Consider the following 14,478-nt stretch of genomic DNA (forward strand, 5'->3'; position numbering starts at 1 on the left):
GCCATGGATGCCCTGAGGGCATGTGCCTATCCAGGAAAACCAGACCCCAAGTTATAATGACCAGAGGAGTAAAAGGCAATCATGTCTTAGGGACGGGGGTGGGGTAGGAGAAATGAAGCTGAGATCATCCCACATAAAACCTAAATTAATGCTCAAAGGGCTAATAATGTCAATGAAAGGGGAGACTATAAAAAGAAAGTATTTACTGGGAAAGGGAGTCAAGAAAGATACTTGTTTGTCTCACTCTCAAACCTGAGTGGAAGGACAAAATCTCTCCTAAAACATCATAACCACAGACCTACCCCTCCCCCTTCATTTGAGGTTCAAATTTACACCACATGTATGGGTTAGAATATGCCAAGCCAAAAAATTAATACAAATAGATGGGTTGGTAAAACTGGGAGGTGCCTCATAAAACCAAAGCAAACCTACTTTGGAGGAATTTCTCAACCCAGGCTTTGTGGGATTCCCACAGATAAAGACAATCAAGCATGAGCTCACAATCTAAACTTACAAGCAAAACGCTCAAGGATACAAGCCACTAAGAGGGGAGAGAGTCAGCTGATATAACAACATAAAGGATTTGATACACCAAGGGTTATAGGTATTGGCATGACTAGACATAAAATTTTAAATGAGTATGTTTGAATGTTTTTAAACTTTTTTAAAGGAATAGAAAACATAATCACAAAAGTTGGAACAGAATGAAACAGAGAGTTTATAAGTAAATAATAAATCACTGAAAGTAAAAATGAACTAAACAAAAATCTGGAAGTTTGACCACATACTCTGTAGATAAGGCTAAGGAAAACAGGTCCACTCATGCATTGCTGTAGGAGTGAAAACCGATGCCAGCCCTATGGAGTGTATATATATATGTATACATGTACATATGTATGTGTATATATACTCTATATGTATATGTGTAACATATGTACATATGTATGTATATGTGTATGCATGTGTGCATGTATACATGTAGTTTATAACAAAATTGAACATATATAAGGTTCTGACCCAGCAATTCAACCTCTGGAAATTTATACACAGATACATCTGCACATACCCAAAATAAGATATGTACAAGGTTATTCACTGCAGCATTGTTTGTAAGAGAAAAAGGCTGTAAACAACTCAAATGTCCATCAATAGGAGGCTGGCCAAATAAATTATTGTTCATCCATATAATAAAATACTATACAAGTGTTTAAAAATAAAAGAATGAGGAAACTATGTGCTGATATGTAAATATCTCCAAACTGTACTATTTAATAACAAAATCAAAGTACAAAGCAAGATGTATAACATGCTTCCTTTTGTGTGAGAAAGGGAGAAAATAAGAAAACATTTCTACTAGTATTTGCTTGTATCAGTGTGAAAAAATTCTGAGAAGACACCAAAGAAACTAAAAAAAAGAAAAAAGAAAAGGAAAAAGGTGGCACCTGTGGAGGTAAGTTGGGGGGGGGGCAGGTGAGTAAAGGAGCAGGAAGGAGTTTAATCACTATATATCTTTTTATATTGTTTTGATTTTTGCATCTTGGTAAATGTATTACCTAATTTAAAAACCCAATGGATGGATTAAATAGCACATTAGACAAAGCTAAAGCAAGAATCAGTGAACTGAAACAAAGAACTAGAGAAAAATAATGAGAACACAGTACAGAGAGACAAAAAGTAGACAAGAAAGAGTATAACAGACCAGGAAGAGAGAGTGAGAAGGCCTATTATATTGTTAATTACAAAAGTAAAAAATAGAGAGAATGAGGGAGATGGAATATATGAAGGGATAATGGCCAAGATGTTTTCATAATTTTCCAGAATGATGAAAGATGTGAATCCTCAGGTACAGGAAGAACAAATCCCAAACAAGATAAATTAAAAGCAATTCATATCTGGATACATACTTTGTTGTACAATTTCAGAAAGTCAAAAATGAAAAGATCTTAAAAACAGTGCCTCCCTCACCCCAAAAAGACAAATTCTCTATAAAAGTAATGACAATTAAACAACAGCAACAATGGAAGCCAGAAACAGTGAAGTAACTTCAAAGTACTGAGAGATGTCAACCAGCAATAACTTCAAAGTGTCAGTCAGCTGAAATTATGATTCAAAAACAAGGGTGCAACAAAGACATTTCAGGCAAACAGAAACTGAGAGTGTGTGCCACCAGAGACACCCACTGACGCACTTCTAATGTGTGCACTTTAAGAAAAAGGAGAATTATCCCCAAAGGAAGCCCAGAGAATAATGAGAAAAGAAATTGGTAAATGTGTAGGTAAATATAAACAAACATTGACTGTATCAAGTAATAGTACCAATGACTAATTTAGTAGAGGAAAAGTAAGCTAGAACTAAAATACCAGAAAAAATAATCCTCAGAAAGAGAAAGGGTGATTTTAGATAACAGCATACTAAGTATCCCTGGAAAGGAGAATAACAGTAAAGAATGTTAGATCTTGAGAAGAATGCATGTTAGCATTTTTATGGGTAACCACTGAAGAATCAGAAAGATTCTGAGATCTAAGCCATGAGAGGGAAAAGAATGTACTTTTTTAAAAGTTTAGTCAATCTATCATAAAAGAAGGCAGGAAAGGAGTGCGGAAAGGGAAGCAAAGAAGAAGCAGGACAATGAAAAAACATAACACATGATGGCAGAAATAAACTCTAACAGAACAATAATCACAATAAATGTAAATGGACTTAATGCAGTTATGTAGTTACTCAGATTGGATGACAAAACAAAATCTAATTATGTTTAACAGAGACCCACTTAAAACATAAGAACACAAGGAGTTTGAAAGTAAGACAGATCTCCATAGTGAGTACTAATCAAAAGAAAGTCGGTACAGTTAAAAATGATTAAGATAGTAAATTTTATGTTATGTGTAATCTACCACAGTCTAAAATAGCAATAGTAAAAAAAAGTTGGGCTAGTTCTATTAATATGAGACAAAATTGATACTGTGGCTAAAAACATTACTTGGAATTAAAAGGGTCACTACACAAAGAGTTCAATTCACCAGGAAGGCAAAATGATACTACACTTGTTTCATAAAACAGCCTCAAAACCTAAAGCAAAAGTTGACAGAACTCTAGCTGCAGGGAGAAACCTACAGATGTTGAATGTCTTCACAGTGGGAGATTTTAATGATTCTCTCAGTAATTAGTATATCGACAAACCAATAGATTTGAACATAGAACCCTGCAACCAAAAATTAGCAAATAGATATTTTTCTCAAATACATAGGAACATTTACAAAAACTTAACATTTAGTAGACCACAGAGAAAATTTCAACAACCATCAAAGAATGGCTGTCATATAGGCAACATGTTCTGACTAAAATGCAACTATGTTAGAAATCAATAACCAAAAGATAGTATTTAAAACTCCATTTTTGGACTTCCCTGGTGGCACAGTGGTTAAGAATCCGCCTGCCAATGCAGGGGACACAGGTTCGAGCCCTGGTCTGAGAAGATCCCACATGCCGCAGAGCAACTAAGCCCATGCGCTACAACTACTGAAGCCTGTGCGCCTGGAGCCCATGCGCCGCAACAAGAGAAGCCACCACAATGAGAAGTCCACGCACCGCAACGAAGAGTAGCCCCTGCTTACGGCAACTAGAAAGTCCGTATGCAGCAACAAAGACCCAACACAGCCAAAAATTGAATAAATAAATAAATAAAACTCCATTTTATTCAAAATGTAAAAAGCACACTTAAAAAAATAACTCACTGGTCAAAGAAAAATCATAAGGAAATTTAGAAAATATGAAGAAACTAGGCAATAATGAAAATACTTCATACCAAAACCTTAGAGATGCAGTTAGAAAGATTGTTAGAGAAATGGAGAAGCTTAAATGCTTACATTAAAAAGAAGAAAGTCTAATCCAGTAATTCCACTTCTGGGTATTTGTCCAAAGAAAACAAAAACACTAACTTGAAAAGGTATCTGCACCCCCATGTTCACTGCAGCATTATTTACAAGAGCCAAGATACAGAAACAACCTAAGTGTCCATTGATGGATGAATGGATAAAGAAAATTAAGAAAATTACAGATAGATGATAGATAGACAGATATACAAACATATATATTTATAATTATTATTCAGCCATAAAGAAGAAGGAAATCTTGCCATTTGCAACAGCATGGATGGACCTTAAGGATGTTATGGTAAGTGAAATAAGTCAGACAGAGAAAGACAAGTACCATATGATCTTATTTATATATGGACTCTTCTGTTGAAAAGCCAAACTCATAAATACAGAGAAAAAATTGGCAGGGGTTGGGGGGTCAGTGAGATGGGTGAAGGAGGCCAAAAGGTACAAACTTCCAGCCACAAATAAGTCATGGGGATGTAATCTACAGCATGGTGACTACAGTTAATCATACTGTATTGCATAGTTGAAAGCTGTTAAGAGAATAGATCTTTAAAGTTCTCATCACAAGTAAAAAAAAAGATTTTGTAACTAAGTAAGGTGATGGATGTTAACTAGACTTTCTGTAGTAATAATTTCACAATATATACAAACATCAAATTGTTATGTTGTACACCAGAAACTAATAATAATGTTATACGTCAGTTATACATCAGTTCAAAAAAGAAGAGTGAAAGTTAATGAACTAAGGATTCATCTCAAGACATTAGAAAAAGAACAATAGAAGAAGCCCAAAGAATACAGGAAAAAGGAAGGAAATAAAAATATAAGAATGAAATGAACAAAATGGAAAATAATGATACAACAGAGAGGATGAATAAAGCCATGAGCAGATTCTTTGAGACAAGTAACGAAAATACATAAAAATCTTTAACAAGAATGATCTGGAAAAAAGAGAAAAACCATAATAAAAATTATAATCTAAAAAGGGGGTATCACTACTGATTCAGAAAAAAAAAACTTTTAAGAGAAAGAGAGAGACTGTTGTAAATAACTTCATGCCCACAAGTGTGAAATTTTACAGACAAGAAGGTTTCCTAGAAAAATGTAACTTGTCAAAACCGATACCAGAAAAAAAGCTGGAGAACCTGAACAGAGCTATTGAAGACACGGACCCTGCAGTTACAAATCTACCCAACTACAAAAACTGAGCCTTCTACAGACTCTGCCATAGCATGGAGAAAGTGGAAAAACTCTTCAACTTATTTCATGAGACTGAAGGTGATAACTCGAGAATAACTATAGATAACTCATTTGAGGGGTGAGAAAGAATCCCAAAGTTTCACAAATCTGTAAAGAAAAGGGAACAAAGAATGATCACAGGATGAAGGGAACAACGCCTGGGACTGCATTTTGGATCTCTAAAATATGCACAGTAAGTACAATCTAAACACTGGATTTGTTAAAGGACCTCCTTCCTTTCATTACAGTTCGTGTTTGCAGTAGGTATAGTTTGTATAAGTAGATGTCCTCAGGATCAGTATCTTTCTCATGCATTCTGTGTACAGTATCCATGGAGCTTTTCTGTCAAGAGTAAACATTTTGTAACCTCAAAAAAATATATTTCAAAACTATATCCACGTGCATAAGAATGAAGGTGGACCCCTTTCCATACACAATATAAACTCCAAGTAGATCACAGGCCTAAATGTAAGAGCTATCTATAAGACTCTTAGAAGAAAACATAGGGTTTTTCATGACCTTGGGTTAAGCAAAGACTTTTAGATATGACACTAAAAGTATAACCAACAAAAGAAAAAAATAGATAAATTGGGCTTCATCAAAATTAACATCATTCATGCTTTGAAGGACACCATCAAGTGAGTGAAAAAACAACTCAGAGAATAGGAGAAAACATTTGCAAATCATATACCTGATAAGGGTCTAGAATCTGAAATAAAGAACTATTATAAATCAATAATAAGAAGACAAATAACCCAATTCAAAAATGGGCAAATGACTCAAATAGACATTGCTCCAAAAAAGATACACAAGTGACCAATAAGCAAATGAAAAGATGCTCAACATCATTAGCCATTGGGGAAATCCAAATCAAAACCACAATGAGACAACACTTCACACACATAAGAATGGCTATAATCAAAAAGTCAGATAATAACAAGGATGTGGAGAAGTTGGAACCCTCATACACTGCTGGTGAGAATGTAAAACGATGCAGCCATGTAGGAAAACAGTTCCTAAAGAGTTACTGTAGACCCACCAATTCCACACCTACATATAGATCCAAGAGAAATGAAAACATATGTACACACAAAGAATTTGTACACAAATGTTCATAGCAGCATTATTCACAATAGCCAGAAATTGAAAATAACCAAAATGTCCATCAACTGATAAATGGATAAACAAATGTGGTATGTCCATACAATGGAATATTATTCAGCAATAGAAGGAATACAGTATTGATACGTACTACAGCTTGGATGAACCTTGAAAATATTATGTTACGTGGAATAAGCCAGATACAAAAAGTCACATCTTGTGTGATTCAATTAACAGGAAAATCCATAGAGACAGAAAGTAGATTGGTGTCAGGGGAAGGAGCAGTGACTGCTAACGGGTACACGGTTTCTTTGGGGGAGCGATGAAAACGTTCTAAAATTGATCGTGGTGATGGTTGCACAACTCTGCGAATATACTAAAACCCACTGAACTGTACACTTTAAATGGGTGAATTGTATGGTATGTGAATTATATTTCAACAAAGTTGTTAATAATAAACTGTACAGATGGTGTCTGAAAATTGCATCTTATGTCTCTGTGGAAAAACTGTGATTAAAACACATGTCAAGTGCTAAGTTTCAGCCGGAGAGGACAGCTGTCATCAGCTACACAGGCCAAAATCAGTAGTTGTAAACTTCAATGTCATCACTACTCTTTCATGGACCACCCCCCCACCCCCGCCCAGCATCTCTTGGACATTCGCCACTTCATACGCCGAGTGAAAACTGCTAAATGCACATTTCATCATTAGGATCCTTAGAAATCCCAAAGTCCTCCCTTTGATTTTATAGATGAGGAAACGAACCTAGAAAGGGGTTAAAACTCTACTGCCAAGAGTCACAAAGCAAGTTTGCATCGAAGCTGGGATTAGAACCTGTCTCCCCTACCTCACCTTTCTCTTCCTACAGATTTTCTGCAGGGTTCCACGCCCCTCAAACTGGTCTTCTGAGCACGGTCAAAACTAAACTCCTCACAGCCTGGATATCTGACTTAGGCCGCGGGCAGGAGCTAGAAGGGGGTCGGGAGGCCACAAATTCTAGGAGAGGGAGGGGGACATTGTGGGGAGGAGATGGGGCTGGGTTTCGAGAAGACAGTTTAAACCCCAGTTCCCGTAAGAGCAGGGGACACAGTGGGGGACGTAAACTCAAGGGATGAGCCATCCCATGGTGTCACATGTGGTCTGGGGCCTGTGGCTATTTTTTCCTGTCACTAACGCGGTTAGAGGGTGCACTCACAAGAACGGTCCCCCACTTACCCAGCTATCTCCACCTCAGACCAGTATGACTTTGCCCCCCAGAAGTTGCCCTGTGAGTCACTCAACCCATGGAAACCTCACGTAAGACAAAGGTTGGAGAAGGCCCCAGGCCTCTGGCCTCACCCAAGTCTCTCCTCCCAGCAGTGTCGCCCAGCTGCCTGCCCCCCTGCACTATGGGTGCACAGACCAGGGCTAGGGAGGAGGCTGGAGACCAGCGAGGCCACTGGTTCTCCTCACAAAGTGAGGAGCAGGAGACCCAGTCCTGGGGTACGCGTTTGGGGCCCAGAACCTGGCCTGGGCTGGGGTGCAGGTATGGGCAGGAAGTGGGCAAGGAGATGTGAACAACATTTATTTTCTCCCCACTGCCCTGGGAGGAGGGAACGGTCACGTGCTTTAACACTCACAGAGGGCCAGGCACTGCTCTGAGCACTTCACACGTAGAAACTCCCCAATTCTTCACAACCCATGGGGTCTGCGCTAATATCATCCCCAGTTTGAGATGAGGAAACTGAGGCACAGAGAGGCTAAAGAAGCTGATGAGGCCACACAGTTAGTGCGCACCCGAGCTGGCCCCAGCCCAGGCGGACCGGTTCCGAGCTCCCACTCTGTACTGCCTCTGACAGCCCACACGTGCGATGCCGCAGGGAGAAGCAGGGAAGCTGTTCCCTGCTGGCCTGTCATCAACACCAGAGCTGAATCGCGAAGCTCTCAGACCCCTGTGTTCTCGCTCCACTCCCTAAACCTCACCTGTTTGCCCCGGGTTCCCATGCCCCAGGCAGCTCTGCTTGGCACATGAGCCTCTGGCCCCCTCGGCTTGCTTCCTGAGGGCTGTCAGCAGGCCGGATGAGGAGGTGAGGGAAGGCTGGGTGCCGGTGGGCGGGGGAGAGCAAAGGGGACCCATGACTAGAGCTGGGGGGCGGGGCAGGAAGCAGAAGTGATGTGAACTGTGGCCTGCGTGATGAGATGTGAACTGTGGCCTGGGGGGCTGCACCACCATTTCAGGAGCCTCCCGTGGGGAGAGAGGGTGTCTGCGTAGGACCATCTCAACACAGGACTCCAGGTAGGGAGGAAGCAGGGGGTCAGGGAGGCTGGGAGCCTCTGAGTGGGGACAGAGGGGCACAAGAGTAGGGCTGCTCTGTCTGGGGAAGAGCCTGATGGAGCAGGAAGTGCTGTAACCCATAAGGCAAGAGACTTGGGTCCAGACTGTGCTCTGTCACTAACTCGCTGGGCAGCCTCATGCCCACCCTGGGCTTCAGTTTTCTCTTATACAAAATGAAGAGGTTAGAGTACACAGTCTTTAAGGCCCCTTCAAATGCTGACAGTTAAAACTAAGAAAGCTGGAAACAGGCTCCCCGGGTTCAGGATGGAGACTGAGTTCTTTAGATTAAGGTTATGAACTACGCTGGCTGCCTAAGCAAGATGATCGGAGGGCCTTCAAAAGACTCCCCTTCTCCTATTTACCTCCCTGGCGCCTGCCATTTTGCCTAGAATTCCACCATTCAAGCCACTCCTTTAGGTAAGGCACAGAAGGTTCCAGCTGGAATACAGGGGAAGTTCCTGCTGTCCGTAATCCCCCGGGCCTCAGACAAGCCGCTGTCCCTGGCAGGTGCCAGAGTGGAGAGGCGTCTGAGGAGCTCAGTTCGGACTGGGGTAGAGAGAGGAGATTCCAGATCATAAGCAGGCCCAGTGACGCTCCAGAGCCACCTCAAACTGAGGAAGAACCTTTGAGCTAAGCATTGTCCGAGAGTCGGCAATAGGCAGCTTGCAGACATGGCCAGATTCCCGAAGAGCGTGGCAGGGAATGCCAAAGAGGAGACAAGCATGAGGAGGAGAGCAAACCGAACGGCCCCTCCCCACACAGGATCTAGGGGCACAGGCGCATAGGCAGCTTTTATTCTAGAATTCAGGCTGATGTTCTTCCATGAGCTCAGAGAGAGGGCCCCAAAGGGGAAATGGGGAGAATGAGGGTGATGCAATCTTTTCCAATTCTGTTAAGGGCTTAATGGGGGTGGGGGGAGATAATGCGAGAGGTGAGGTGAGGAAAGAAAGCATGGCTTGTTCTTGGGTCCACAATAATACCTCTCCAGAATCCAGGCTTCCCTAGAGTTCCCAGATTCCCCAGATTCCTCCCCAAATCTTCTACAGCTACTCTCCGTCCCCTCCTCTGCACGCAGAGCCCCCTCCCCACCAGCTGTAGCTGTGGTCCTGGGGACAAAACCATCCATCTGGATTCCCATTTGGCCTTAAATAGTGAAATCCTAGCAAGGGTCTCCTCCTGGCTGTGTGACCTTGGGCAAGTCCACTCCCCTCTTTGGGTCCATCTGAACAATGTAGGGGGTGGACCAGGTTTGTAAAGGCCATGCCAGCTCTGACATCCAATGACTTAAGAGATATCTCATTCCCTCCCCATCCCATACGGCCTGATAAGCTACAGTGGGAGGAGGGGTCGGCCCTCCTCCATGCCCCTGCCCACGGCGTCTGCCCTCTGTCTCCACAGCTCCATGGCCTCCCGAGTGCTCCTCCCCGGCATTCTCCTCCTGCTTCTGCCCACACCCGCCCCTGCCCCCTGCTACACGGCCGCACGCTCTGAGTGCCGGCGCAACCTCAAGTTCGTGCCCGGCTCCTGGCTGGCGGGGGAGGGCGTGGATGTGACCAGCCTCCGGCGCTCAGGCTCCTTCCCGGTGGACACACAGCACTTCCTTCGGCCCGACGGCACCTGTACCCTCTGCCGCAACGCCCTGCAGCAGGGCGCCCTCCAGCGCCTGCCCCTGGCGCTCACCGACTGGCGCGCCCAGGGCTCGGGCTGCAACCGCAAAGTGGTCAAGGATGAGGGTCGCTCCACCGAGGAGGTGGCTGGGGAGGCGGCCAACAGCATCCGTAACGACTGGCAGGTGGGGCTGGACGTGACTCCCAAGCCCAGCAGCAACGTGCGCGTGACCGTGGCGGGCTCCCACTCCCAGGCAGCCAACTTCGCGGCCCAGAAGACTCACCAGGACCAGTACCGCTTCAGCCTGGACTCAGTGGAGTGTCGCTTCTACAGGTGAGCGCCGGGGTCGGGGGAGTGGAGGTTGGATGGGACTTGGAAAAGGCGTGGGAAACCCGGGGTGGTCTGGGAGCCCTGGAATGGCAGCGTGGGGAGCTGGCAGCCGCTTCCGCCAGGAGGAGATGGCAGTCCTGGTTCTCACGTACCCCCTTCCCTGAGGCCCTGACCTGGAAGAACCCAGGGAGAGAACAGGTGGAGGGCAAGCGAGCAAGGCTATGCTCAGAGCCCCAGATGGTGTCAGTCTGGTCTACTGAGCACCCAACCGCCACTTCCCTGGGCATTGCTAGCTTCCTGCGGGCAGGAGGCCTGGCTGGGTCCCTCCTGTCCCTGGCCCTCTTTCATCCGCTCAAGCACTCTTCATTTCCTCCTTGCCAGGCTCTGTGCTAAGAACTCGGGCTACAGGTTGAACAACAGTAGCCATGCCCTGAGCCCTCAGGGACCTAGTCACCCAAAGAAATGCACGGTCTCCATGGGACCCAGAGTCACCCACCCCCGCTGACTTCCCTCACGGGAGGCCGTGTTTCCCACACAGTGAGACAGGGCGCTCCTGCCTGCGTGGCCAGAGTTGTCAGAAGCCCAGGTATACAAGGCCCAACCCAGGGGACAGACAGACAGAGGCAACAGGACTAGGTTCCAAAGCCAGAGAGATACCATCGGTGTCGTACCATCGCTTTTAAAATTAGAAAAGAAAAATCTATTTTTGAAAAAGAAAGACAAAAATACCTATACAAAGTACCTAGGTCACCAAGGGGCAACGGGCAGGGTGGGTTTCCCTGCTGGCTTGGTGGTTCAGAGCTTGAGCTTTGGAGCCAGGCCACCTGGGTCCAAGCCCTAGTTCTGCCACTTAATGTGACCTTGGGCAATCTCACAGGAGTTATTTAGGGGAAAACACTACCCACCGCTGGGCCCATCTGATGTTTTTCTCTCCCCTCAGTTTCCACCTGGTGCACACTCCCCCACTGCACCCTGAGTTCAAGAGGGCCCTCAAGACCCTGCCCCCCCACTTCAACATCTCCACCGAGCCTGACTACCGGAGGCTCATCTCCAGCTATGGCACCCACTTCATCCGGTCCATGGAGCTGGGCGGCCGCGTCTCAGCCCTCACCGCCCTGCGCACCTGCGAGCTGGCCCTGGAAGGGCTCACGGCCCAGGAGGTTGAGGACTGCCTGGCCGTCGAGGCCGAGGTCAGCATAGGAAGCCACGCCAGTGCCTCGTCGGCATTCAAGGAGTGTGAGGAGAAGAAGAAACAGCACAAGATGGGGACCTCCTTCCACCAGGCCTACCGGGAACGCTGTTCTGAGGTCGTTGGCGGCCACCACACGTCCGTGCATGACCTGCTGTTCGGGAACCAGGCTGGGCCCGAGCAGTTCTCAGCCTGGGTGGCCTCGTTGCAGGACAGCCCCGGCCTGGTGGACTACACGCTAGAGCCGCTCCACTTGCTCCTGGACAGCCGGGACCCGCGGCGGGAGGCGCTCAGGCAGGCTGTGAGCAAGTACGTGACGGACAGGGCACGCTGGAGGGACTGCAGCCGCCCGTGCCCCCCGGGGCGGCGCAAGAACCCTAAGGACCCGTGCCAGTGCATGTGCCATGGCTCGGCGGCCACCAACCAGGACTGCTGTCCCAGGAAGAGGGGCCTGGCCCACCTGGAGGTCATGAACTTCCTGGCGACGGGTCTGTGGGGAGACTGGACCACTGCCACGGACGCCTACCTGAAGGTCTTCTTCGGCGGCCGGGAGCTGAGGACCGACACAGTGCAGAACAATAACCACCCCAGGTGGATGACACAGCTGGACTTCGGGGATGTGGTCCTGACCACAGGGGGCCCCCTGAGGGTGCAGGTCTGGGATGCAGACTCTGGCTGGGACGATGACCTTCTCGGTACCTGTGACCAGACTCCAAAGTCTGGCTCACACGAGGTGAAGTGCCACCTGAAGCACGGTCACCTGAGATTCTCCTACCATGCTAAGTGCTTACCTCACCTGACGGGGGGGACGTGCCTGGAGTACGCCCCCCAAGGGCTTCTGGGGGATCCTCCAGGAAACCGGAGTGGGCCAGTGTGGTGAGAGCAGTGGGCCCTGAGAGGACCAGTGTGCCGAATTGGAGGGGTCTCACGAAGGGACCCAGAGGGCCTATCTCCATATCCCCATTAGACAGTTGGAAAACTGAGGCTTTTTTTTTTTTTTCAGCGAGGTGGCTGAATTTACAGGCCAGCCCTGAGTCACTCTGTCCAAACTACCTTAGCTCTTCGATATTCTCAAGGCCCAGAAATGAGCTGGAGTTGGGCCACGCCCTACAGCCACTGCTACACAGGTCCCAGCTCAGGTCAGGAGCCGGGCAGAAGGCCAGGAGGCTGTTCCCACCAGGCTGCCTGGTGTCATGTGTACCATTCCCTTGCAGCCCCTCTTCTAGTGTGGTGAATTCTTCATCATATTAGATCTAACCCCTTTGGCCCCAGCTGCTCTGTTTGCTCTGTTTTCTTTGCCCACCAAGCTTTGCCTCTCAGACAAATCCAGAGCTCTCTTGACCTGTCTCATTGTGTACACAGCCTGACAGAGGACCAATAAATGTGATGTGACGGTGACCATGATGGTGTTGGTTGTGGCAGAGGAGAGGATGGAGACCAAACACAGCCTTGGAGATAAACTTCTACATTAGCCACCCTACCCAATAGAACAGGTGGTTGACCCCAGGGGTAGGCAAATAATGTAAATAAACTATTTTTCCACTTTGGCTGGAAATGGGGGGACCCAAAATATTTTACTTTCCTCATAACTCTTTGATTCAAGAAACAGCAGCATAAACAGTGATAAATGCCAATGCGCATTCAGCTCCGAGCTGAGAAACAAGAGGGAATGGTGAGGATTCTGGTGAACCGAAGGGCACGTCTTTTCCAGGGTGGGGGTGGGGAGATGGGCAGCTCTGCACCAGCCAAACATTCCCAGGCAGGAATGTGAGCCCAGTACTGCCAGGTTTTCTAATTTCTTAAAGCAACCAGAAATCCCAGCGTGACTTGTAAGTGTTGGCAATTCATTTCACTTTGTAAAAATAAATCTATATGGGCAAGCACAGTACGAGCCAAAGAGGACATGTATGCAGGCCATGACTGATCCGGAGCAACCAGTTTGGAAACTCTAATTTCAGCAGAACCCATCTGGCAGACTTAACAGCTCTCCCCTGTCCCACAGTTCGAGGAGAGAAGGCAGTGGTTTCAACCAGGTGTTGTCTGAGGGCCTCCTGGGCTTGGCATGCAGGAATCCCCAGAGCCTCAGCTTGTGATATAAAATGAACTGGTCCTTGTTTCATGTGCCTGGGACACAGGCCTCAGAACACAGGCCCATGGGGTGGGCGGCAAGATTCAGGGTAACCTCCTAGACCTGGTAGGATTCGGCTGTGAAGGGCCGTTGTCAGTGGGGTTCAGAGTTGCTGACACAGCCCTCCTGACTCTCTTTGAAACTCCCTACAAATTAAGCCCTTTGAGGTCCGCGTGGACACACAGGCTCAAAAGCCCAGCAGTGACATTACACTGACCCTGGATCCCCAAGTTGGGTGAGGGGATTGCCAAGCTCTAGAAGCCTGGTTGAAACCACCGTTCTTACACCTTTCCCTTCACAGCCACATGCACAGACAAGAGCACAAGAGAAATCACGCAACTTCACGCTGCCTGCTGCACTCATTGAAAATAAACATGGGTATGGGCCATACCCTCAAGGAAAGCAGGGCCAGGGCAGGCCTGGCTCCGGAAACAGCTCTGACAAGAGATGGCAGGCTTGTTCTAGTCCCCACGTGGTCAGTGACCTCCAGCAAGTCCCCCTGAGCCTTGGTTTCCCAGAAGGACAATCTGTGTTTTACTCCCTTCCCAGGACTGTTTGGAAGGGGGCCATGAGCCTTTCTAGAAGGTCAGTGCTATAGAAGCAGTCCTGGAAGTTCATCCGGTTAACCCTCCTGGTTTTGCATTTAAGGAAACTGAGGCTCAGAAGAAGGGATTTGACCGTGGTTGC

General features: G+C 46.6%; 1 protein-coding gene across 1 annotated transcript; it reads left to right on the forward strand.

The window, feature by feature from the left end:
- Positions 1–8,423: 8,423 nt before the first annotated feature.
- Positions 8,424–13,050, forward strand: PRF1 (perforin 1). The gene is made up of 3 exons (XM_036828979.1): positions 8,424–8,497; positions 9,935–10,477; positions 11,415–13,050. Exons 2-3 carry the CDS (start codon positions 9,939–9,941, stop codon positions 12,541–12,543), a joined length of 1,668 nt encoding a protein of 555 aa, XP_036684874.1. The 5' UTR covers positions 8,424–8,497; positions 9,935–9,938; the 3' UTR covers positions 12,544–13,050.
- The last annotated feature ends 1,428 nt before the right edge of the window (positions 13,051–14,478 follow it).

This window comes from Balaenoptera musculus, chromosome 16 (genome assembly GCF_009873245.2).
Source record: "Balaenoptera musculus isolate JJ_BM4_2016_0621 chromosome 16, mBalMus1.pri.v3, whole genome shotgun sequence".
Classification (NCBI taxonomy): Eukaryota; Metazoa; Chordata; class Mammalia; order Artiodactyla; family Balaenopteridae; genus Balaenoptera; species Balaenoptera musculus.